General features: G+C 36.0%; 3 protein-coding genes across 3 annotated transcripts; 1 reads left to right on the forward strand and 2 right to left on the reverse strand.

The window, feature by feature from the left end:
• Positions 1-897: 897 nt before the first annotated feature.
• On the forward strand, positions 898-4,924 carry LOC115998417 (peptidyl-prolyl cis-trans isomerase FKBP53). Its single transcript, XM_031237993.1, has 11 exons — positions 898-983; positions 1,117-1,190; positions 1,782-2,017; positions 2,125-2,267; positions 2,405-2,726; positions 3,031-3,153; positions 3,447-3,669; positions 4,058-4,145; positions 4,225-4,266; positions 4,364-4,412; positions 4,570-4,924. The coding sequence occupies exons 1-11, from the start codon at positions 971-973 to the stop codon at positions 4,649-4,651; spliced, it is 1,395 nt and encodes a 464-aa protein (XP_031093853.1). The 5' UTR covers positions 898-970; the 3' UTR covers positions 4,652-4,924.
• A 95-nt stretch (positions 4,925-5,019) lies between these two features.
• LOC115998490 (AT-hook motif nuclear-localized protein 1-like) lies at positions 5,020-9,046 on the reverse strand. The gene is made up of 5 exons (XM_031238073.1): positions 8,234-9,046; positions 7,089-7,156; positions 6,395-6,526; positions 6,047-6,208; positions 5,020-5,684 (listed from the first exon to the last, which is right to left on the reverse strand). Exons 1-5 carry the CDS (start codon positions 8,610-8,612, stop codon positions 5,370-5,372), a joined length of 1,056 nt encoding a protein of 351 aa, XP_031093933.1. The 5' UTR covers positions 8,613-9,046; the 3' UTR covers positions 5,020-5,369.
• A 1,110-nt stretch (positions 9,047-10,156) lies between these two features.
• On the reverse strand, positions 10,157-13,912 carry LOC115998357 (protein YLS7). Its single transcript, XM_031237912.1, has 4 exons — positions 13,608-13,912; positions 12,417-13,304; positions 11,812-12,086; positions 10,157-11,225 (listed from the first exon to the last, which is right to left on the reverse strand). Exons 2-4 carry the CDS (start codon positions 13,093-13,095, stop codon positions 10,416-10,418), a joined length of 1,764 nt encoding a protein of 587 aa, XP_031093772.1. The 5' UTR covers positions 13,096-13,304; positions 13,608-13,912; the 3' UTR covers positions 10,157-10,415.
• Positions 13,913-21,474: the final 7,562 nt, after the last annotated feature.

Below are 21,474 nucleotides of genomic sequence, written 5' to 3' on the forward strand. Positions count from 1 at the left end.
CCCACACACTTTACTTCAATAATGTTCCCATTTCATTCCTATACGTCTAAAGATTGAATACCAAAGATCGAATACCTCCATGGGTAGTCACACTTTGGTAATCTACCTTCATAGTTTTACTAAACTTGGAATAAAACACAAGGATGCGTTCCACTTGACCTTAATTTTTTTCATTGAGACATATACCTATATGATTAATCAATATATAAATGGAGGGACTAACTCCAACTAAATTTACTAAACAATTATCTTCGTACACACACGGGAAAAGAACTTCAAACTAAAGTATACAAACTAATGGCAAGAAACTTAAGTATTCTCTTTGACCCATTTTATCTGTTATTCTTATTATTCATGGGTCAAACCAACACTTTATTATTTGTTTATTTTCTTTAGTATTTTTTTACTTAGTTTTAAATTTGATTTTTGTGTGTGTGTGTTTAATAGTACTTTTAGTGTAGTTTCTAAATATATAAATTTTGTATACTAATACTAAACTTAATATTATGAAAAATTAAATTAAAATAATTTCAGTCAAGCCCCGTTAATTAAACCAAACACATAAAATAGTACCAACTACGGAAGGATACTAAATTTGATCAAATTTGAAGCTGGTGACTAAAATTGGAAATAGCCCAAATTAAAAATACTCTGATCCAGTTAAATGGGCAGTTTCCATTAAATTACGGACACCAATGTTGTTAAAGCCTAATAGTTGGCTACCCGTTTGAGAACGGGCCGCTTTCTGGTAATGAAATATCTAACATAGGCCCATTAATTATAGGCGTGTTAAAATGAGTCGAGTAAATTTGGCCCAGTAACTTCCACCAGTGATGCTCACATGTCACTCCAGGTGGCTCTGACATGGCGTTAGGGTTTTAAATTTGGAGCGAGCAGAGGGCAGTTATTCTCTAGGGTTTAAGAATCTTATTGAGGGTTTTTGGCTTCTTGCACAAGGAGAAGCTCAGCAATGGCGTTCTGGGGTCAGTTTTTTGTTTTTGCTGTTTACTTTGATTTGGTATCTATACGTCAATTCGATTCCATTTGATAAGAAATGTACGTATAAAATAGAAATGTTGCGTTTTAAAGCATGAATCTCTCTGAATTTTCGTCCAGGAGTTGAATTGAAACCAGGAAAGCCATACACTCATCGTTTCAACGGTGATAGAGGAAGGCTCCATGTTTCTCAGGTTTGTTTTGAAATGTTGGAGCTTTTTGAAGTGTATTTTTTTGCTTATTGTCTAGCTGTTTGGATATTCGGGAGTTATTTTTCATTTGATTGTTTGAGTTTGTGTAATAAAAGCATGTCTCCGAACTTTATTGTATTGTTTCTAAATTTCTTTTAGCTTGTTTTGAGAATGGAACCTGTGACCTGTTTAGGTTTAATTTGTGTTTGTGTGTGTTTCCCTTTATTGACCAGAAGAATGTATTATTCAAGTGGCTATGATGTATTATATTCTGAATAATTGGAAAATGTTAAGAAATGATGTGTCCTGTGCAATGGCTGAGATTACATAGAGGACTTTGTCATCAGTCTAGCTTTAGTTTTGAAAAAGTAAGAGGAATATTCATCTGAGCACTTCTTTGTATATTATAATTTTAGCTCCATTATCCCTTGAAACTGAAATCTGTTTTTCCTTTTTAAATTTTAGTTAATTTGAATGGAAAAACTACTATATTGTTCTCTTATATCTTCTATTTAACTGTGACTATAGAAGTTACCGAAAAAGGATTAATTACAAATTCTTTTTTATTTTCATTTGGTCATGTGAATGATTCAGGCAACACTAGGCACCGGTTCATCTAACAAAAAGAGCATAGTTCAATGTGTCGTTGGGGACAAGAAACCAATTTATTTGTGCAATTTGTTGCCTGAAAGACTTGAGACTTGCGCTTTGAATCTTGAATTTGAAGAGGAGGATGAAGTTACATTCTCAGTTAAAGGCCATCACCATGTTCACCTCTCTGGTTTCTTTTTGGGTGAGAGTCAAGATGATGATGGAGATGAATATGAGTTGTATCCTTTTGTCTCTCCATTTCATACAGTCCAAATTTTTTATTTTTTACTTTGTTCTTAGTCCCTTTTAATTAATCATTAGTGATTTCCTTGACATTGATATAAAGTGATCCATATGAGGGTGGTTTTGTTGAGGGTGACAGCGATGAAGATGATTCTATTGATTATGATTTTGAGGGTGAAGATGATGAAGATGATTCTGATGATGATCTTGATATGTACCCACATTCACCAGTCCCAAACAGTGGAGGTAATCTCTTGTTCCAGCTAAGGAGAATCATATAATATGGTTGTTTACACATTATTGGTAACCTAATTGTTTGTTTATCCTGCAGTGCTTAGTTCACTTCTTTCTCTGGCTAATCTAGTTTTCTTGTCTTATAAAAGTAAAAATTGAGGAAATTGTGGAGGATAAAAAACCTGCTGATGAGAGTGATTTGTCCAAGCGGCCAAAAAAGAAGAAAAATCAACCTTCTAAAGGCCATGAAAACTCGGATAAACAGATAGTGGTCAAGAGCAATAACAGTGTTCCTGTATTGGAGAGTGAAGATGAAGATGGGTTTCCAATATCTACTTCCCCTAAGAGCAACTCTGATGCAGTTACCAACAAATTGAAATCACAAGAAAATGAAGATCATGAAACAGATCAAAAAGTCCAGAAAGGAAAAAGAAAAATTGATGCTGTTGACCAAACCTCTGGATCTGAAAAGTGAGTTTCCCACATAAACCTGCCTTGCAATATTTTAGATCCATTAAGTTGCTAATGTTTTTTGCCCCGGTTTCATTCTTACTTTTGTTATTGTTATTTTTTTGGTTGCATTCAACTCTCTTTGATAACACGTGTTTGTTGGCTAATATTTTAAATTGTTATTAAAAAAACAACCTTTTTCTTTTAATATTTCTTTGGATTTTTGAATAATTATTACAGTTTATTTTCTTCTGCATAGCAAAGCAAAAAGTTTGTCAATTATTAAACTCTTTAGATCAAGAAATGTTTTCATTCTTGAATACAGTGCTAAGCAAAAGAAGAAAAACAAGAAGAAAATGGTGCCAGACAGAGAGGATGCTGATTTAGATGATAAAGAACATGCTCCAGCAGCTGAAACGGAAAATAATGAGAAGCCAACTAATGAAGTGTGAGTTATGTGATCCCTCCTATATTATTCTGCATCATCACTATTACTTAAATGTGTGTTCCTCTTCATAATAACTTCAGTGTCTGTTTTCTTCATCTGTGCTGTTAAATTTGCTTATCATCTGCTTAGCTGCTGACAGAATAATTGGCACTTTATTTATATCATTTAAACCTATGTGCCTATCTTCATTTGCTTTGAGTCACAATTAACAATCGTTAAAGAGGTTGCATTGTTCCTGCAAAACTTTGAAGTTCCTGGCCTCAACACTGATTTTTTTAAAAATGAATTTCCAGTGAGACAGAGAAAAAGAAGAAGAAAAAGAACAAGAAGAAGCAAGATAGTGGAGCAGCCATTGACGTACAGCAGAGTGGTGGCAAAGAAATTAAATCCCCTATGGCTGTAGAGGAGAAAGCTGACATTAAGCCTTCACAAGTGAGAACCTATCCTAATGGATTGATCATAGAAGAGTTATCAATGGGTAAACCGGATGGTAAAAGAGCTTCAGGTGGAAAGAAGGTGATTATTTTTGTTTGCCAATTATTTATCTTTGTAATACCTTATCTTGTAGTCTTTCCCTATTTGTAACAAAAGGATAAAATAAGAATAATGTATATGTAATCGATCTTAAAGTTGGTACTATATGGCTTAACATTACAATAATAAAGAATCAGGAATGTCCATCAATTCCAAAAACAAACTAAATTGTTGCCAAGAGAGTCATGCAATTGTGCTCAGGCATTGTGTTCAAATACTATAACCAGTATTCTTGACAAAAGTTAAACTGAAACACAGAGGCCAAAGCTTGATGAAGTTTATATGTATAATATGTAAATTGAATGCAGACTATATGTGAATTACTTTTTTGTTTTCAACTTGCATAACAAAAATTTTCCCATTTGCACAGGTTAGCGTCCGCTACATTGGCAAACTGAAGAAGAATGGCAAAATTTTTGATTCAACTGTTGGCAAAGCACCCTTTAAATTCCGTTTAGGTATGTTTTTTTTCCTGATGAAAAGCATGTATGAAATTTTGGTTACTCCAAATTTACATGTGCACTTTCTGGTTTACAGGTATTGGTCAAGTTATAAAGGGATGGGATGTTGGTGTGGAGGGTAAGTATATCTACTACCTTGGACAGGATCATTGTCACTGATGATTTGACTCTATACAATTCACTGAAAACTAATATATATCCTACCCAATCATCAGGCATGCGTGTAGGAGATAAAAGAAGACTCACAATTCCTCCAGCTATGGGGTATTCTATATCTCTCTCTTTGTAGATTTATTATGTAATTCATAAATGTTCAAGCATTTTCGTGGCCAGATTGGAGCTATAAAGTTGAATCCTCTTTTCTGACATTACATCAACCACGACTTATCCTCATTTTTATTTGTCTTTTCCATGACTGCAGTTACGGGGCAAAAGGTGCTGGCGGGGTTATACCACCAAACGCATGGCTGGTTTTTGATGTTGAGTTAGTTGATGTAAACTGATCATGGACACATCATGCATTCTTCTGTAGGGGATTTTTGGAAGAGTCAAAATCTATTGTTTTTTTTGTTTCCTATTGAGAGATTATTTCCTATACAATTTTGCTAGAACGATCCTGATTTTGCAAGTGTGGATACCGAGTCTGAACATAACTTAGTGATGATATATGAATATATCCACATTCAGGAAAGTGTAATACAACTTCTAATGCTATTTGATTGTAATACTAAATCGTGCAATTTCATGTTTTTCAAAATCAAGAATGTATTGGTTCATAGTTTTGATGTTTGAATTCTCTTATTTAGCAGTAGAACTGTTATTTTCAGCACAGAAATGAGGACGCGAATGATGTTTTCAACTGCGGATATTGTTGGTAAGTAAATCAGGTGGCTTAAACTATGTAAAAGTTAGAGCGATAGCAAAAGTTTCATACAATAAAATTACCCATGTTTCTACTTCAATACAAGAAAGCAAATAGTGGAAGGAATCCTCGTGGATGAGAGCACACAGAACAGGGTGATACATCAGAAGAAGAACCTAAAAGAACATTAAAATCCTGAGCTAATCTAAGACGACTCTTACGCTCTCTATAAGCAGCAGCCAGTAGCCTCGCGTAGTCGTGTCAAATATTGGTCAAAAGGGAAAGTGAGCCTAAGATTTCTGAGTGAGTTAATGTTACAGGCGTACAGCCAGATGTACAACAACAGGCAGGCAGTGTAATCAGTACGAGACCTCACCTTTCGATGGGCTTTGGTGGTCTCTAGGCGCATCCTCCCGGGAGAAACAGATATTATTGTTTTCGTCAATTGCAGATATTCTCGACCCCTGCATGGAATTCAAAGACGGCAGGTTGTCCCTGTGAAAGGTAGCAGCAGAAGTCGCGAGATTTGGACTTTGCCCACTGTGGGCTCCATCGCTTTTTTCATCAGAAATCGGGTTGGATGGGATAGGGTTGTAAACTGGCGTCTGCTGAACTCTCTGTTTCTTCGGTTTCTGCTCCAGATGGTGGCCCGGAAGAAAGCTGCCAACAACGACCTGATGCACCCAAGAAGTTTGTTCAGATCAATATCACATGTTCCATGCCACGACACCAGAAATGATAAACTAAAAGGAAACGTAACATACAGAACTAAGCAATTGTAGAATGTTTTCGATATAAATTTGAACTGCAGAATTGCAGATAGGTGCAAAGTATCGTGTAGAAGATACAATGTTGTTAAATGTTTATTTCTCGTGTTGCAAGGGTTGTCATTGATGCCACGAATGATTCATATCATGGTAAAATTTGAAGTAAAAGGTTAAAAGCGTTTTTAAAAGTGACAGAGCATTAAGCATCCTTTGCAACTATGACAATTACAAGTGAAAGACACTTAAAAGGTTGATTGATGGGACCAAACCTGGACAGGCCCAGCTGCAACTAACATGCCTGCAAGTCCTCCCCCGAGAACTCGACCATCGGGGCCTGAGAGAGAGACACTCATTCCACCAGACCTACTTTTCGTTAACCCATTATCACTAGGCATAAACGATCCCGTTAGAGAGAGAATTTCAAACCGGCCCTGTAGAACGAAGTCATGCTTTAGAAACAGATAATCTTGAAGAAGATTCAGATAAAGGTATAGAGAAACAACTCCTTGAAATCACGGATGGGTCTTTTTAAGCTCTTCAGTGTTTTGTTATAAGTTTAATAATATATCATTCTGCCATATCCCCGCAAATCATATTCCAAAGTGATAGACTCGTACCTCGTATGTTAAAGTACCACCAGAAGAATTAGGCTGACGAAGGGTAACATTCGAAATTGCACCATTTGCAGCCAACACGCAAATAGCTCTCGACCCTTGTTGAGCAAACGAAATGATTTTCATCGAAATATCCTGCAAGCACAGAAATTCCTCAGAACAGTTTTGGAGACTAGTAATAAACCGCAATTCTATCTAGCCCCATGTTAGGCGAGACAATGGCAGTATTTGGTAACGGTAATTCCATCTGATTATGGATTGTAAAACACATTTTAGGGTATATAAACCAACAATTTATATGTAACTTGGACTTCATATGAATTACTAATTTATACTTATGAAGTGCGCAAAATGGAACAAATATGATGTTCTTGGCAATAATTATCAATTATAAAGATGACTGCTAATGATTAATGTACCATATGTCCGTACTGGAAAGTATCCAGAACATAGTACATCTAATACCATTAAAGTTCAACCCACCGTAACATATACGTGTAAGTAGTACAAAATAAACTAAGGGACTCGGTGGAACTATGCCATGCAAGACAGCAAAAATGACAATTTTAGAACAGAATTCCTTAAATCCATATGGACACTCCGTTTTAATTGCAGTTCTGAAGTTGCCAAGTATAAAGAAAAGTTAAAGAACGCACATTTAATATGAGGTACAGAATAAAAAAAAGAATCGGATTACCTCTCCAGCACTAACAGTTATAACGTGAGGAGTAAAATTCCCGCCAAGAGAGTATGCCATCCGATCCCCTAAAGAAACATATATACATACATTTAACATGTAGCAGAAACATTTGTGTCATAACACAACTGCAGAAAGGAAAGTCGAATTTGTTTATTTATGTATGTATTTTTAATCCTAAAATGTACATAGTACAGCAAACTGGAGAATAGAAAAGCATCAAGCACGAATCACATAAATCCTATTTAACCATTCGAATTGACCAGTGTGTGAATCTTCCAAATTGACAAAACACACATTGAGCTTTTTCATAGGTTATGGCAAGCTTCAATTCTCGTGTTTATCGCTCTGTAAGTTTAGACCGTGCTTATGAAAATTTACAACCCAAGACAGTTTTCAAAGGTGGAGAGCATCTAATCTAGGAAATAAGGCGGCAAAAATATCTTTGTAAGTTTACAAGAATACTAACACTTGATATCAAAAATAGTTTAACTCGGTTGCATACATAATATTCTTCAAATCAGTGAATATTCCAGGAACCATATTTCTGTGTCAGACCCACACATCGGGTCACATCACCTGTCATAATTGTCCATACAACTTCTTTATAATCATCTCTCTTTTATCTGTATCAATTATTATAGATAAAGACAGGTATTTTCTGTTGACGTCAGTTAACCAGACATCTTATCAGAGACTAAGAAAGAATCTAAGATGACACTCAATTCGCTAAGGACCTGACATCAGCCAATCCAATCCCCCGAGAAGGTGGAGGGATCTCTAGGTGCATAGCGAGATCACCCCATATCTAGCATCTTCTTTGAGACCACTACTGATATGAAATCAAGTTGCAGAGAATATTTGTGGTCCCGGTCTAGTCTATTCCCAGTTCAGTCCCCATTTAATTACTCTCGATTCTCGAATTGTTCATTCGACTAATGGAAAGAAAGCAACAGATCCCCATAGAGCAATCATACAGAACAATTAGTGGCCAGGTAGATCTAGTATCTGGACATTATAAGTGGACATAATAAGGTACTATGTTAAAAATTAAAATCCCATGATGTCTTTTTATCCTACTCCAATCTGACAATGACAATACATCAAGAATTCAAGATCTTGAAACTTTTAAAAGGCTTCTTTACCTGGATTTTCAAGCTCAAGCTTATGTTTCTTCTTCTTCTTGGAGGGCTCAGTGGGGCGATTTGTGCTGTGTTTCCAAGCTGCATAATCTCCAGTAAGAGGAATTGAAGCTGATATTGGCATTGGTGATAAAGCCATGGCTACTGAGCCATCTTGTCCATACTTTCTAGGTCTTCCCCTTTTCTTCTTCCCTTCTCCTCCTCCTGAAGCTCCGGCCACACTCCCCGGCGTTGCCGCCGTGGTGGTGGCGGCGGCAGCCGCCGGTGATCCACTTAACTGGCTGTGATTTTCATTCCTGGGACCCACCTGGAAGCTCTCAGAGCCTCCATCACCTTTCACTGTGGCAGCTGAACTATTTATCCCTTGCTCCTCCATAAACATACACAAACAAAACCACCCTTAAACCCTCTGATAAGTTAACACTAAGAGCTTAAAATCCTAATCTTGAAAAGATCAAAACTTTTTTTTTTTTTTTTTGCTAATTGATCAGAACCCAGAACCCAGAACCCAAAATCACAAGATCAATACCCTTGACCACTAAAAATAAATAAAAATGTAATCTTTCTAAGAACCCAAACAAGCTTAGACTAAACCCACTACAGAATCTCTGTAAATCTACAAACACTACACAGTATTTCTGCTTCCAAGATCATCTAACTATTGCAAGCTCCTGAACTATGATGACTCAAGCTCTGCCATTGCAGTGCAAAGTAAAAGCTGCAAAGAATTGAACCAAAAAAAGAGATTTTTTTTTTTCTTCCCTAATTTTACTGAGTGTGAAGTAACAATTTTCTTGCTGATGAGTTCTGGAATTAGGGTTTTGCCGGAAAAAGTTGGTGGAAATAAAGTTGAAAATTTTAAATAAAATAAAGTTTAATCCGAATTTAAAAAATTAATATCTAATATTTAAATTGCAATATTCAAAGCATAAATTTTGGTTAAGTAAATGGTTTGAAGTCCGTCTTGGAAATTTAATAAAATGGGTTTTTTAAAATGGGGAAAAAGTTAATGAAGTGATTATAAAAATGAGAAATTCCTGAAAAGAAAATTCCTTCAAAATTTTAAATTCCAGGCTAATTATAAGAAAAGCTGTAAAGTTAACGTTGGAGCCAATTCCTAATTTTCCCACCTCTGACCTCTTCTTTGTCTTTTTAGGTGAATTAAAGTTGACCATTTTGTTGAATGAGAGATGCCCTTTACTTTCACATATTTACTGCCACTGCCACTGTGGTTTTTACTGCCTACTGGGGTTAAAATTTAAAAAGCCCTGCCCAAATTTTACCATGTCTACATAAGTATAGTAATTACAACTGTCGGTCTAATAATGGCACAATTTTCCCAGATTAAACTAAGCTCTTTCTGAGAAAAATATATATAGCAAATTTCCCTGGATTGCCAAGAATCCAGGAGATGCTGGAGATTGACCATCTTGGAAGGTCAACTTGGTAATTTTGGCAGCTTTCAGTCTGCAGATATCTGCAATATCTTTGTCTTGGCATTATGCTCCCATGGCTGGGGACAAGTGGAAGTGGAAATGGACTCTAGGTCTGGGCCATGGTGATGCTATCTGTTTGCATGTTCCTGCAAAATTTGGCACCATCACATATATTATAGATAATTATACTCAATATAAATTAACACAATATTAGTCAACACTTTAAAATTTGTCAGAATTATGACATGATCAGATATATTATAGATAATTCAATATAAATTAGCACAGTATTAATCAACACTTTAGAATTTGTAAGAATTATGACATCATGTGATGATACTATTAATATTTGACACAATTTTATTTCTAGTTTTCAACTACATTCCATGATGTCATCATAGATTTATAAATGATAATATGAAGTTATGAACTCTTTAGAGAAAGAAGCTAAGGACATGCATCCAGATTTCAGAGTTGAAAGTGAGAGAAATGAACACAAAAGAATGTCTAATAGATCCATTGGTGGCTTTTTCAATCATTATATGGCTATACTCAAATTTACAACTGAATAATGAACTTATTTCATGGCTACTTAGTGTGGAAACATCTCTGGAGTTGGATATCTGAGGGTACCAATATGACAAACTAAGCCTCACTCTGGGCATAGCCTACAAAATCTTTCTAATGTAATATGTTGTGGAATGTGGAAGCACCCCAAAAAATAAAAGAAAAAAAAGGCAGTGATATTTTCATGAGGAAGTGCTCTGCTTCTCTTCAAATTCTCTCCTTATTAGTTCAAATACCATTTCATTCCATGTATCAACAGGACCTGGCATGCACCAGTGCAAACAGTCCTGTGGTGGAGGCCGACCATCGGGCCCTCTTTTCGTGATTTTGTTAGGATCAGGGCTTCGGTAAGGGCCAGGATGTCCATCATGGCGATACTCAAAGATTCTTGTAATATCCATAAATTTCAGCGCAGACTTGTTATTTTTCTTATTGATGGAGTGTGCATAACCGTTGAACTGTTTCTGATGCATTATGTTAGTAAAGGCATTTTCAAGCAAATCACTTTCAACTACAGGCTTGACCTTTCCAGTGCATGATCCTCCAGTATTCCAGGCTCCACCCTCATAATGATCAGGTGAATAGGCGCGCACAATGGTGAGACCATGGTATGTTGGATGTCTACCCAGGGCAGTGAGAATTGTTTCAACAGATATTCCAAAAGCTTCAATGTTATTGACTTTCATTCGTCTTGATTTTTTGGGCCACCAAAGCTGTCCCCCCACAATCTCGTTGTTCAAGATATAAACAGATTGCTTTGCAAACCAGTGCCCAGAGGAGAGGACGACAACATCAAATTGGGGAATAAATCCCATGAAGACATCATCTGGAACATCAAGGTGGATCTTGGCCACACCTGCCGGAGCAAAACCAAATGGCTCAGATGTCTGGTTGACTAGCCACGAGGACCAGATCCGAACAATCATGGTAGATGTTGATCTAAAATAATAGCGTTGCATTCTTCTGTTCCCACGGTTCTTTGGAACTTCAAACTGAGCAAGCAAAAATGGAATCATGAAATGAGATAATTAAGCATGATTAAATAACATCCTGTGTTGTAGAATCACCAAAGCCAAGATATGTTGCTACATGCATTTTTAATCAAACCTTGTAAATTCATGCTCTTTGCATGCAAGGACATTACTTCTCACACAAGGGTAACTTTGATAGGTATTTATGCATCAATTTCACATAGCCAAGTAAACATCTATACATAAAACTATGTTTGGACACACTTACTTTGGAGCTTATCTACTTGAAAAAGCCAAGTTAGGGTTCACATTAGAACCTTTTTGGAGTAGATAAGAGGAAAACTCTTGTATGCCAAAATTGAGGCTTTTGAAATAAGATCCGAACCTATACAAATTAGTGACACATTAATGGCATTTCCTAAAAATCTATATACTCAGTATCTCCCTATATGACAATAGATGAATAGTTCAATTGAAAAGGGATTTCATCGCACATAAATCTATCAGATATCTGAGATAGCATGAGATCAATCATCAATGCTTAGCAAACCCATCAAGCTAAATCCACAAAAGCACATCACTGAAAGCTCATGGGCCATAACCTAACCTGCCAAAGTATACACAGTAATGATTCCATCTGGTTGCGAGCAACTGAATCGCCAATGAATGCTAATGTCTTCCCTCTCATTAATTCCAAGAATTTTTTGGGATTGAACCGAGGAAGGTCGCACTGATCAGGTTTCCAACGCCAGTTCTCATAATCTTTATCTGGCCTTCCATTTCCCTGGCAATTCTGCATCTGTGTTATAACAGGACAGGAGTTGTTTGTGTACAATGGTCCAGTTGAATCAAAAATCCATTTCCCATGGTATAGATTACATTCTGCAATAATTCCAAAAATGAAGCATTGTTTAAATAAAATCGACATCCAAATGAAGAGGTTAAAATGAGCATTAAAAACTAGGAAGAAAGTTTCAGCATAAGGCCCAGCCTTACTTATCTGTTTCATAGTGTTGTCAATATAAAATATGAAACAAGAAGTCCACTTTGCATATAAAGCTTGAAAAGCAAGAGTTCAGTCAACCAACATACTTGCATTTCTTGTTGGTTAAATTGTGCCATCAAGAATAGTCATCTAGGCACTATCAAATATTTGAGTTTAAATACAAAAGGCTACAATTAAGTTCAATTGGGAAAGGAGGTTTTGCAGACCTGAATTAGCCTGTGGCTCGACCATGGTTGTGGAAGATGAAGATGTCACACCATCCAAATTGGAGTCAGAGGATGGAAGAGTTTCATCCTTCTTTCCTTTGTGGAGAGTAGAATCATTTCGGTATCTGTTTCCTTGTTTTACACCACTATGTTGAGGTTGAACTACATTTCCTTCAGAGAGACCCTGAGTACTATGTGAACTTTTAGCAGTTTCTCCTTGCTCTGAATCAGGCACCACCGTATCTTGGGGCTCGGAGGGTTGCTTATTATCACCATTACTTCCATTGTTATTCCGCTGAACATCACCATCAGATTCATTCTCTTGTGATGCTGATGAATCTGAGTTTCTGAAGACTCCAACTTCTCCATCTTTGTTTCCTTGATCAACACCTCTACTGCCTGTGTTAAAATTTCTAGAGGTCCCAACATCAGAACCATCTCGGTTGGTGGTGTCTGCAACTATTCCACCATTGATAACCTTCTTTGAACTATCAACTCCATAGAAATTCCTACGAACAGAAGACTCGTCAGGTTGCGAGGCAAGGAATGATGAAGCAAGCAGTAAAAACACGGCAAGGCCTCCAACTAAAGACACAATAGACAACAGTGTCTTTGGATAGTTTGTGGGAGGAGTTCCTTGAGCTGAAGCTAAAGGCATCCTATTCAAATTCCACTTCATGATCCAACATTAAACTCTTGCCCTTCAACAGGTTGTCAACTATGCAGAAATATCCACGCAATAAGTTGCATCATGAAAATGAATCATCTATCCGATTTAAGCAGCAAACTCATCAAAAGCAATAATAATCTAGTGATATGGTGATTTCTAATGTTCATACACAACTTCAACCCATTTCCTCAGGAAATTCAACAAGTCCAGCGAACTAGCTGCAGAAATAGAAAAGTGCAAATCATGAATGGCCGATAGAAGTTACCAATAAAACAAACAAACAAACAATATTAGGAACTTCGACTTTCTAAAAAATACAAAAATTCCTCGCATCCAAACGAAGTTGAGGCCCAAATTAGAAATTTTAATAATTAATTAACGAAGGATATAAAGGCCATTGCAGATTCCTTCCTTTCTTTTCTTCTCCCTCAAGTCTCTGGGAAGCGCAACCCCGCGGAGAAGAGGGAAAAGTGTAACCGGTAGCAAAAGAATGAGAGTACCGGAGATCCAGAATGGTTTACCGTAAATGCCGAGATAGCAAATCCGCCTGAAATCTTCAAACTCGCCAAGAAAAACAACAAAAACACCACAGTGCAGAAAAATGATGATAATTTCAGCAAGGTGAGAGTGTGAAATCAAGAGTATGTATCGGATCAGCTGATTCAGTTGTATGAAATGGAATATATTAGAATAATGGTCTAGAAATCGCAGGAGGACACGATGATCCGATGGAATGGAACACAGTGCGTGGCACTAGAGAGGAGAAAGAGAGAGATTCAGGGGAGATTTAAGAGATTGATTAAAATTAATGGAATTTTTTAGGTCTGATCGCGAGCGTTTCTGACATTAAGCCATTAACGCCGCCATTCCAGGCTCCAAGGAAATTTCTATGTCCTGATGTGGCAAATTTCCTTTTTGCCACGTCAGTCTTTATATGTCTATATATATTGTGTTCCCAATAAAAACACCCTTAAACTTTTTTTCTTTTTTTTTTTTTTTAACAAACACCCTTAAATTAAAAACTAAAAACTATGAACATTTTAGAATTTGGAGAGTGTGATTGAGAGGAAGTAACTCATTTCAAGGGTTTCATCTTGATTTTGGTAATGAAGTAGTTTTAAATTTTCAGACTAACTGTCCAAGACAAGTACTTACAATTCTGAAGATTAGTTACTGTGTCCCGACAGTGATAACGCTAGGCTAACCTAAAAAAAATGAACATTTTAGGACCGTTGGATCATTGGTTAATAATGGCTGAGATTATTTGGATACAAATAGATAGAATAAACTGAAAGAGCAATCGGTCTACCACATATGAATGCACAATGCCAGTAGTGCACACACCAGCATACACGAATGCACACTGCCACAGATCGACAAAAACATAACCAAAAAAAAAAAACAAGAAACATATCTCGTCCGACATTCCTCAGTGGTGGTTCCCGTCGTTTTTTACAACTACGATCCCCAGCCCCTACTATCACTCTATCAGAACAACCGAAGCAGCCAAAAGCCCTACAATCAACGAAAAATACCCAAGCTTTTGGCGTGAACAAAAGAGACAACGAGTCTACAAGATCATGGAGATTTTTTTATTTTTTTTTGAGAATACAAGATCATGGAGATAAAATCGGACATTCCTAGGATAGAACAAAGATTCAAAAAAAATTAAAAACCCTAATATACCATTAGATATAAATCAAACCTGATTATAAATTAAACTACACGGTCAACCAAAATAAAAATGAGTCAAATCTCAATCATAGATAAAGCCATAAAGGGAAATCCAATGATAGAGATTAATCCGCAGTTTCTATTTTATGAAGTGTTTTTATATGAACACAACTATCTATATATATATATATATGAGATTTGGTGTGGAAAATTTGCTTAGATGCAAACATGTTGTTAATCTGAGTAGTTGATCAAATATAGATCAATGGTTCAAATCAATGAAAATATATATATTTTAAAAATGCATGTTTGAAAAAGAAACCACGCAACAAACCTTAAACATTAAAACGGAGCACCTTAAATACACAAATCACGCACCTTAATAACACAAAGCACGCACCTAAAGTTAAAAAATGTCGCACAATTATAACTAACGCACTTTTATCACATAAACAAAGCACCTTAAGAAGGAAAATCATGCATCTTACGAAGAAAAACCACGCATCTAAAGCTTTAGACTGGTGCACCTTAAGCACACAAATCACACATCTTAAGAATAAAAACCACACACCTTTAAAGGTAAAACCACACACTTAAAGTTTTAGACTGACGCACCTTAAGTTTTAACAAAAATGCACCTTAAGTTCTCAATTGAAAAACTTACGCACCTTAAACACATAAATAACGCACCTTAAGAGGGAAAACTATGCACCTTAAGAATGAAAACCATGTACCTTAAGTTTGACCTAAACGTAAAAAGACCAAATTATCACCGCGTTTTTTAATATGTGTTCAATCTAGACGATCCTTATTAGCAAGATCAACATCTATTATTCAACCGCATCTTTCACCCAGGCATAATATTGACATTTGATCTCAAACGCACCTTAAATGTCAAACTAACGCACCTTAAGTGTTGAACTGATACATCTTAAGTGTCAAAATAGTGCCATTAAGTGTATAATTTATGCACATTAAGTGTCAATTGATGCACATTAAGTGTCAAACTAACGCACCTTAAACTTGTGTGTGTGTGTAGCAGGAAGCCTGCGACCCTAGGTCACAAATTATGCCGTGGACCCAGGTGCACATTGCAAGGTGCACCTGGGTCAAAAACGACGTCGTTTATGACTTTTTTTTTAAAAAAAAAAATTGTTAATTAACGCCGTTAACGGAGCAATAGGCAGGCGGTTGTCGACTACCAGCGGGAGAACCAGAGCAGAGGAAGGAAGGCGATTTCACAGTCCAGTCATTCACCATCATCGCAAATCAATTCATCATCGCCGCAACATCATCGCAAAACAATTCATCATCGCCGCAATTCTCGCAAAACAATTCATCGCCTTTGTTTGATTCATCATTGCAGTTCTCTCATTCATCATCGCAATTCTCGTTGGATTCATCATCGATTCGACATCGCGATATTATTTCGATTCACCATCGTAATTCTTTTTTGCAATTCTTCTTCAATGATGGCAGAGGCAGTAGATTCATGTTTGGATTCATGTTTACATGTTGATGGCTCATCTTCGATTGCAGGTTTTTTTCGAATTTAGGATTTGTGGTTAGATTGATTGTGTAACCATGTATTTGAGTTTTAGATTCACACTTATACAACTCTACATTCACAGTTACATAGTGATAGATTCACACATTATGAACACTACATTCACACTGTTTCCTGATACTCTGTTTTATTTTTTATATTTGCAGTGATGGCAGAGGCAGTAGATCAACTAAGTTTACACGTTGATGGCTCATCTTCGATTGCAGGTTTTAAGTTTGGATTCTTGTTTGATGAATTGTATAGATTTATGTTTGTTTTTTTTGAATTTAGGATTTATGGTTAGATTGATTGTGTAACCATGTATTTGAGTTTTAGATTCACACTTATACAACTATACATTCACAGATACATAGTTGTAGATTCACACATTTAGAACTATAGATTCACACTGTTTCCTGATAGTCTGTTTTATTTTTTTATATTTGTAGTGAATGCAGATTTAGTTGTTGTCTCAACAAGCAATGATCAAGGCTGTATAAATGCTGAGGATTCTACTTCAATTCCAGGTTTTTTTTTTAAATTGTTTTTTAGAGTAAAATTAGTGATTCATATTGATTTACGATTTTATGTGTAGTTGTGTGTAATAGTGTTTGATGTGTGAATATAGAGTATAGGACTTGTGAATATATAGTTTTGAATGTGTGAATGCATAACAGTGTTGATATAATTGCTAAACATATTGCCCCTGAAATGTGTGAATCTAGAGTTTTCAAAATGTGAATACACAGTATATGGTATGTGAATCTAGTGTATTGAATGTGTGAATGTAGAGAAGATAGTAATCCTATTACTGAACAATTATCACTGGAATGTATGAATCTGTTGTTTTCTAACTGTGAATATCTAGTATAGCTTATGTGAATATATAGTGTGGCATTACCCGCCCCCCCTCTACATAGAGAATATATTTCCATTAGATTGCTTTTTATTTGTTTTCTTTTGGTATGTTTTTCCATACTTGAGGTTATATTTCATATGTGCAGTTGATCAAGATTTGGTGGGTATTGTAGTAAGTAATGGTGATGAAGCGTATGAGTTGTATAACGATTATGCATTTAGAGTTGGTTTTAGTGTGAGGAAGGGTAAGCAACGCTACCAAGGGTCTACTAAAAATGTTAAGATGAAGACATTTTTGTGCTCCAAGGCTGGTAGTAAGTCCAAGAAAAACAGTGGTGTTAAGGCGTATTCAAAGATTGATTTAAGGACGGGGTGTGGCGCATATATTCAGTTCGATGTAGATGGTAATGGGGTGTGGACAGTAACAAAACACGAGAAAGCTCATAACCACAAGCTAAGCACTAAAGACAAGAGTCACCTACTTCGTTCGCACAGAAGAGTGGGAAACAATCAACTTTCATACTTAAGAGACTTAAAGAAGAGTGGGGTTGCCTTGGCGGATGGGATAAGGTTTTTGAAACATCAGTCAGGAGGGTCTCCACTCGTTGGGTTTACCAATCGAGATGCTTACAATTCATTGGCATCTGAGTCTTTGAAGAGCTTGGATGGAACTGATTCGAATTCGTTGATTGAAATATTCAGGAGGAGGCAGTGTAATGAGCCTGACTTCTTTTTTGACTTTGAAGTTGATGATGATGCAAGATTAACTAGCTTTTTTTGGAGGGACGGGCAAATGAGACGAGACTATGCGTTGTTTGGAGACTTGTTAGTGCATGATACAACATATCGCACTAACAAGTACGACATGATATGTGGTCCATTTGTAGGGATGAACCACCATTGTAAGAATATTATGTTTGGGTGTGGTTTTTTTATGAACGAAAGGATAGAGTCATTTGTATGGTTGTTTAGAGCATTTCCTAGATCTATGTGTGGCAAATGTCCACAAACCATTATGACTGATCAATGCGCAGCCATGGCTGCTGCCATCTCTCAAGTGTTTACAACATCACGGCATCGTCTTTGCATATGGCATATCGGTGAGAAGTCGAAGAAGCACATCAAGACACTTAGGAACAATAGGAATTTCATGGATCTATTTAATTGTTTGTTGAAGTACACAGACACCGAAGCTGAGTTTGAGTTGTATTGGTCAAGGTATGTTATTGTATTTTACTCATTCACTTTTGAGTTTGAATTTTCAATACTATTTTTGTAAAATAATGACTTATTGATTTGTGAATATACAGTATAGAAGCTGTGAATCTAGAGTACTAAATGTGTGAGTGTAGAACATATAGTAATATAATTACTGAACAAGTATCACTGAAATGTGTGAATGTGTACGTTTGAAACTGTGAATGTATAGTATATGGTTTGTGAATGTAGAGTTATGAATGTGTGAATGTTTATCAGACTTAAGTTCAGAGATCTTAAAAACTGTGAATGTAGAGGAGTGTATTTGTGAATATAGAGTTATCAGATTGTGAATATAGTTTCTAAAATTGTGTATATTTTTTCCTTTTGTGATCTTATGATTTTCAGGATGGTGATTGACTATAAGTGTCATAAGAATCCGTGGTTAGAAAAATTGTACGATTGTAGGGAAAAATGGTGCCCGGCATTTAACAAGGATTACTTTTCTGGTGGCATTTTATCCTCACAAAGGAGTGAGACCACAAACCATTCAATTTCTAGGAAGCTAACAAAGACAGCAGGGCTTTGTGATTTCTACTCATCATTTGTGAGCGTTGTTTCTGAATGGAGAAGTAAGGAAAATGGTGAGGATTTTCGGTGTGCTCAAGGCATGCCCAATATGATGATGGATGATGTGAAACTTCTTTCACATGCTAGATAGGTATATACCATTGAAATATATTATATGTTTGAGGAACAATTCTTGAAAGGTGCTGCTTGTCATCAAGATAGTGTTTTCGACGATGGCTGTCATTTGAAGTATCATGTTTGGCGTCCTGATAAAGATATTATAAGGCATGAAGTTAGTTTTAAGCCTACCAATTTGGATATTTCTTGCAGTTGTAAGTTGTTTTCTGAATTAGGAATTTTGTGCTGCCATTGTTTACGCATTATGAATGTACATTGCATTTGTTCTATTCCCGATAAATACATTCTGAAAAGGTGGACAAAGAAAGTTGTTGAAGGCAAGGCTGTTGATATGGGTTCTTTGTCTTCTAATGTTGGTGTTGCTCCTTCAATTTGGGTTGTTGAGATGACCAGGAAGTTTCAAAGACTAATTGTTTCTTGTCAAGACAACAGTGCAGCTAGACAACGTTGTGAAGAAGCTTTTCAAAGTGCAAAGAAAAGTGTTGAAAGCGAGGTTGGTTATGTTCATATTGAAGAGTCTGATGTCCCATCTTCAAGTGGTATTGTACAAGATCCATCAAGCCGGAGATTGAAAGGTGAGCGTAATAAGAGGCGAAGTAGTATTATTGAAAAGAAGTCTGCTGTAGCTAGGGGGCGAAAGAGTTCTGCAAACAAGGTTGCTTCAATTACAAAGGGTGTTGTTCAATCTATTTTGTCGGGAAGTTTATCTGAGATTGCTGGGGATGGATATCTTGTACATCCAAGTTATGGGAGTTCTGAATTAGTTCATGTTAATAAGAGATGACAATATATTTTTTGTATTTGTGAACATTTAGTTATAAAATTTCTTTGGAGTTATTAATTAGTACATTTTAGTGATGCTTGTGGAGTGTTGAAATTGTGAATTTAGAGTTATTAAGTTGTGAATGTTTAGTTTTAAAACTGAAATGTAGAACAGATAGTAATATAATCACTGAAATGTGTGAATGTGTAGTTTTCAATGTGTGAATATAGTGTATAGAATATGTGAATATATGGAAACGGAAGTGTGAATATGAGCACTTTTCAGACTGTGAATATAGAGTATTGAGGCTGTGAATATAAAGACATGAACGTGTGAATGTAGAACAGATAGTAATATAATTATTGAAATTGTGATTTTGGATTTATTAAGTTGTGAATTTGGTTAACAGAGTTAAGATTATTATGGTCAATGGTCAATTCTATAGTTAGAGAAGTGTGAATGTGGTGTTTTGAAATTATGAATATAAAGCTATGGGTGTGTGAATATAAAGCTATTGGTGTGTGATTACAACATAGTTCTACAGGAATTCAAGGAACTATTGTATATTAACATTTGAGTACAAGTTGTTCATTTCTTGTTGTACAAGAGTTTGGTTTTCTTGATCACAATGTTTTTCAATATGTTGGCACGCCACCTTATGATTGTTGCGGCGTACCTGGCCCTCAATCCAATTAAGAAGTTTTCCTACAAATATACAAGATCAAATAAATACTTTATTGCAATGCTAGCAAAAAAAAAAAAAAAAAAGAAATTATTCAAAGCTAGTATTTGTGTACTTACATTTAAGTTTGCTTGCTTTTTGAATCCCGGGTTCCATTTATTCAATGTCCCTTTATATGTTTCCATATGCCTCATTACAAATAGTCCGCAATCAATGTAATTTTTCGATTCTTTCCAACTCATGTCCACAACCTCTATGGTTAGCTCATCCACCTTCCAGAATAGGGAAGATGACCCCAGTGCTAGGTATTCTTTTAAAGCTGTAACCTGGACATAAATATTTAAGTCTACCACTGTTACACATTCACACATTCATAACAGTATATTCACAGATTATGTATTCTATATTCACAGATTGAAAATACCAGATTCACACATTTCAGTGTTAGATTTTCAGTGATTATATTACATCTGCTATACATTCACACTTTGATAACTCTATATTCACACTTTATATACTATATATTCACGGTTTGAAAAGTACACATTCACATACATGTAGCAACTGAAAAGGAGCTCAAGTTGGTGATCAACTTACCAAGAGGGTTGGGCAATCTCCATACTTGTCCTTCATGGTAACACCACGGACTAAGGACTTGTTGTCAATTATTTCAAGTTTCGAGGCTTTAACATTGATGCAAATGAGAAAATAGTGCCCGTGACGAAGCACTGGAAAGAATATCTAAGTTCAAAAAAGGAAAATAAAAAACAGTGTCATTAATGTCTTATATGTGACTAGATAAAACTGAGTGTTGTTGATAAACTCACCAGGTCCGCATCATTTATGTCCAAATTTTGTAGGCGCTCAATTTCATATGTCATCCGCTCATAGAAGTTTTGTTTCTTTTTTTCCATCGGGAGACATTTCATCCATTCGTGGGTGGGATCTAGTTGTAACTAA

The sequence above is a fragment of the Ipomoea triloba genome, chromosome 12 (assembly GCF_003576645.1).
Source record: "Ipomoea triloba cultivar NCNSP0323 chromosome 12, ASM357664v1".
In the NCBI taxonomy this organism is placed as follows: Eukaryota; Viridiplantae; Streptophyta; class Magnoliopsida; order Solanales; family Convolvulaceae; genus Ipomoea; species Ipomoea triloba.

Coding starts and splice junctions, on each gene's coding strand:
- LOC115998417 (XM_031237993.1), top strand. Junction 1,191..1,781: donor GAAGGCTCCATGTTTCTCAG/GTTTGTTTTGAA, acceptor TGAATGATTCAG/GCAACACTAGGCACCGGTTC. Junction 4,413..4,569: donor ACAATTCCTCCAGCTATGGG/GTATTCTATATC, acceptor CCATGACTGCAG/TTACGGGGCAAAAGGTGCTG.
- LOC115998490 (XM_031238073.1), bottom strand. CDS start 8,612: ATGTTTATGGAGGAGCAAGGGATAAATAGTTCAGCTGCCACAGTGAAA. Junction 7,157..8,233: donor GCTTGAGCTTGAAAATCCAG/GTAAAGAAGCCT, acceptor ATGTTTCTTTAG/GGGATCGGATGGCATACTCT. Junction 6,527..7,088: donor TAACTGTTAGTGCTGGAGAG/GTAATCCGATTC, acceptor CTGTGCTTGCAG/GATATTTCGATGAAAATCAT.
- LOC115998357 (XM_031237912.1), bottom strand. CDS start 13,095: ATGAAGTGGAATTTGAATAGGATGCCTTTAGCTTCAGCTCAAGGAACT. Junction 12,087..12,416: donor CGAGCCACAGGCTAATTCAG/GTCTGCAAAACC, acceptor GAATTATTGCAG/AATGTAATCTATACCATGGG. Junction 11,226..11,811: donor TACTGTGTATACTTTGGCAG/GTTAGGTTATGG, acceptor TTGCTTGCTCAG/TTTGAAGTTCCAAAGAACCG.